Raw genomic sequence first — 3,989 nt, forward strand, 5'->3', positions numbered from 1 at the left:
TCTCTCTCTCTCTTTCTCTCTCTCTCCTCTCTCCCTTCCTTTGGTAGAGAAATGCCCACAATGCCTGTAGTTTCAGCAAAGCTGAGAACCATTTCAAGACCCTCAGAACCACTCAGTGCAATGGACTCCGGGTTTCTAGGTACGGAGGACACAGACAGAGCAGCGGGGCATGGCACGGACGGCGGCGTTACCTATTACTAAGTCCCTTCCGTCGACCAGGCCGGCAGAAATGAGTTCCTGAGAGACGCCCTCCGCCGTATCTGCAGGGACAAAGAACACGTGCATTTCACACTGATCCTCAGAGCGCTGTGGGTGCGGCACTGCCAGACCCAGGCCAGCTACTCGATCCACTAAATCCACAGGCCCACGACGGGAGGCAGGGTCCTCCTCCAGCACGGAGTTTCCATACCCTTAGGGGTCTCGCAGGGAGGAATTCTCACAGGTCTGGGTAGAGAACCACACGAACCAGGTGGCAGATACCAGTTCAGTGTAAACCTGACTCTCTGAATGGTGCCATCTGATGGGGCTCAGGCCCCTGTCAGAAAAGCACCCCAGGGAACCAGCAGTTAGTGTAATGGCTGTGTCGCTGGACTCCCATGTAGTCGACCGCAGTTCGCATCCCGGACCCGGTGGCTTAAACTCACGCCAGGCGTGTGTGCGTGCGTGCCCAAGATCCCGAGAGGAGAATGGAGGAGAAGGGATTGCGGTGTGGCCATCCCCCCTGGGGGGTGATTTCTTGCTTTCTGTCTCTCTGTCTCTCTCTGTCTTTCTGGCGAGCGCACGCGCCCTATAGCAAAAATCTCTCAAAAAAAAAAAAAAAAGAAAGAAAAGCACCCTATAGGGACACTAGGGACCGGAGCTCTCTGAGTTCTGAGAACTGACACTGCCAGCCCAGGGCTAGCAGGACAGAGATTTATTCTCAGTGTAAACCTACGAGGACAAACTGCAATCTCTTCTCCTTGGCAACTATACTCCACGCTTTTAGCTAAAGGAGAACGCCCCCATCTACACCCTCGTCCTCAGCGGGTTCAGGGGGGCTGGCTTCTGGGACAGGACACTCAGCCCTCAGAGGGAGCAGAGGGTCCCTGGGGTGGGTGACTGATGACCAGCAGTTTAAATTCCTGAAGACGTGACTCTGTCCGGCTTTGAAAAGAAACCAGATACGGCCCGCACCTCTGCATCTGTCTGCCGAGGACGAGGACAGCGAGAGGGAGTGAGTGTGGAGCACGGGACAGACCCGCAGGCTGCAGGCCACTCCCCAAACCAGAACGGAGTAGCGAAGGCGAGGAGGAAAACAAGCCTTGCTCCAGGGCGAAGTGTGCACTGAGAATGCACGCCTCACAGGCTGAGGGGCTGCGGGCTGGGTTCCTTCTCTGCTATCCCGCAGGACAACCGCACCCAGTGCCAACAGCAAGAACTCTGGACTCAGCCAGACCCGGCTGACTTTCGGTATCCATCATCCAGGTACGACCTGAACAGGGCACTCCGCCTCTCTCTAGGCCTTCACGCCATCGTCTGTAAAGTGGGGATGATGTTGCCGTAGGGGCTGGTGTGAGCATTCAGCAGGTAAGCCTGGCCTGGGGCCTGGTAAGCAGTCAGTAAGGTTAAAGTCATTACTGCTGGTATTATTTTAGCAGGCTTTCTAAATGGGGCGAGTAGTAAGTAAACTGCATTTGGATTTTATTCCTATGTCCCCCAAAACCTTAAAAATAAAAAAAAGTCTTATCACCCTCTAAAAAGAAAACATATCTAGAGGGAAACGTTTCAGAACAAATCTATTAAATAACAACCCAGAAGTTTTTTATCTTGTTTCCAATCTTTCTGATGCCTTACCTCTCCCAGGAGTAAATTCAAATCGGATATCATTTAGTTCTTTTTTGGAATTCCTATGAAAAAAAAAAAAAAGGAGTAAAATAAAAATTTCTGAATTTATGCACAGACTCTGCCAACATGTATTAGAAAAGCTGTGTTGAAAGAAATGTGGTCCTGCTCCTTCGGCAGCTCAGGGTCTGGCCTAAAACCTTTTAATTAAGTACCCCACTGAGCAATGTGCAAATCTCATGTCCAGGCCAGCTCTATAACCTCATGGTTAAGGGAGCCAGATCCCACGTGGACAACCACAGTTTGAATCCCAGCCCTGACGACCTGAGAAACAAGCCAGGCGTGTGCATGTGTGTGTGTGCGTGCGTGTGTGTGTGTGCCTCAAATCACAACAGGATGGAGACACGGAGGAGAAGGGGTTGCAGTGGGACCACGCCCTGTTACAGGTGCATTTTCCTTTGCCCTCTCTCTGTCTCTCTGGCAAGCACTCACATTTATGGCAATTAAAAAAAAAGAAAAAAAAAAACAATGCCTTTGATGAGATTCTTACATGCCCACTCCCATTCTCATTTCCACTAAGATGGTCATATAAGAGGAGGGCCAGCGGGTGGCACAGTGGTTCAGGCACTGGACTCCAACCTGGTCACCTGCGGCTCAAAACTGATGCTGGGCACGTGCGTATGCATGCAAGCCCAAAACCCTGAGGGGAAAACGGAGGAGAGAGGACTGCAGCATGGCCATCCCCTCTTGGGGGTGATTCCTAGCTTTCTGGCTCTCTGTCTCTAGGGAGCACGCATGCCCTATAGCAAATATTCTTCTCTCTAACAAAACAAAACAACCAAGAGAAAATCTGTATGAGCACAGAGGTGGGACGGAGAGATACAGGGCATATTTTCCACCACGTCCCTGCTCTCTTGTGCCCGCCATACCCAGGGGAGTATCTATGAAGCCTCTATTACCTTGATTACAAAACCAGACAAGGACATAACAAAGAAACTACAGACTGGGGACCACCAGGTGGCACAGTGGGTAAAGCTCTGGAATCCTACATGGCTGAGGATGGTCCACATCCCACACTTGGTGGCTTGAAAATCATGCTGGGTGCATGCCCAAAGTCCTAAGATAAGAATGGAGGAGAAGGGATTGTGGCATGGCCATCTCCCTAGGGGATGATTCTCACTTTCCCCCCCGTCTCTCTCTCTCTAGCAAGCACGCACACTTTATGGCAAAACAAAAAAACAAAACAAAACAAAACAAAAAAAACACACACACAAAACCATAGACCAATATCACTAATGAATACCGACAGAAAATTTTTCAACAAGATACTAGCAAACCAAATCCAACAACGTTAGCAAGAAGATTATACACCAAGACCAGGTAGGCTTTATCCCAGGGATGCAAGGGTGCTTCAACATACATAAAGCAATAAACATAATATAATACACTACATTAACAGAAAGGAAGATAAAAATCATATGATTCTACCTATAGAAGCAGGAAAAGCATTTGATAAAATACAACAGTTTTTCATAATCAAGACTTTCAGCAAAAGAGTAGAAGGGTAGAAGAATCAGGAAGAAGGGACATTCAACATAACAAAGGTCATATACAACAGACGTACTGTGAACGGGAAAAGCTAAAACCTGAAAAAAAGAAATTAAGTATGATACCAAAAAATGGAAGGACATCCCATGCTCTTGGATCGGAAGAGACCCAGACGACGCAATCAGGCAACAGACTGCACTGTCGGAAAGTCATGATTTACGTACTTACACAGAAAAAAGACGTCGTGGCTTTTCCAACAACCCAATGAAAGGTATTCAGATAGGAAAAGAAGTTAAATCTCCCTATTTGCAGGTGAAATGATTATATACATAGACAACCCAAAGGGATCTATGGAAAAACTCCCAGAATTCAGTGAAGCTGCAGGATACAAAGGCAATGTGCAAAAACCTATAGCATTTTTATACATCAGCACTGAACAGACTGAGACAGAACTGAAGAAAGCAATCCGACTCACAACGCCACAAAATAAGCACGATAGCTAGGAATAAGTCTAACCAAAGAGGTGGAAGACCCCTCGCAGGGAAACTATGAAAAGCTGAAAAACAGAAATTGAGTATGATGCCTAAAAATGGAAGGACATCCCATGCTCTTGGATCGGA

At 48.0% G+C, this 3,989-nt stretch overlaps 1 protein-coding gene across 1 annotated transcript in view; it reads right to left on the minus strand.

Annotated features, from left to right (window-relative positions):
- The window catches only part of OXSR1 (oxidative stress responsive kinase 1), an 82,557-nt gene that overhangs the window by 3,872 nt on the left and 74,696 nt on the right, over positions 1-3,989 (minus strand). The window contains exons 19-20 of the mRNA XM_006168966.2: positions 1,834-1,886; positions 192-260 (exon numbers count right to left, since the gene is read on the minus strand). Of these exons, the coding sequence (XP_006169028.1) occupies positions 192-260; positions 1,834-1,886 (122 nt within the window). The remainder of the gene's footprint in view (positions 1-191; positions 261-1,833; positions 1,887-3,989) is intronic.

Source organism: Tupaia chinensis, unplaced genomic scaffold (genome assembly GCF_000334495.1).
Source record: "Tupaia chinensis unplaced genomic scaffold, TupChi_1.0 Scaffold146584_1, whole genome shotgun sequence".
In the NCBI taxonomy this organism is placed as follows: Eukaryota; Metazoa; Chordata; class Mammalia; order Scandentia; family Tupaiidae; genus Tupaia; species Tupaia belangeri.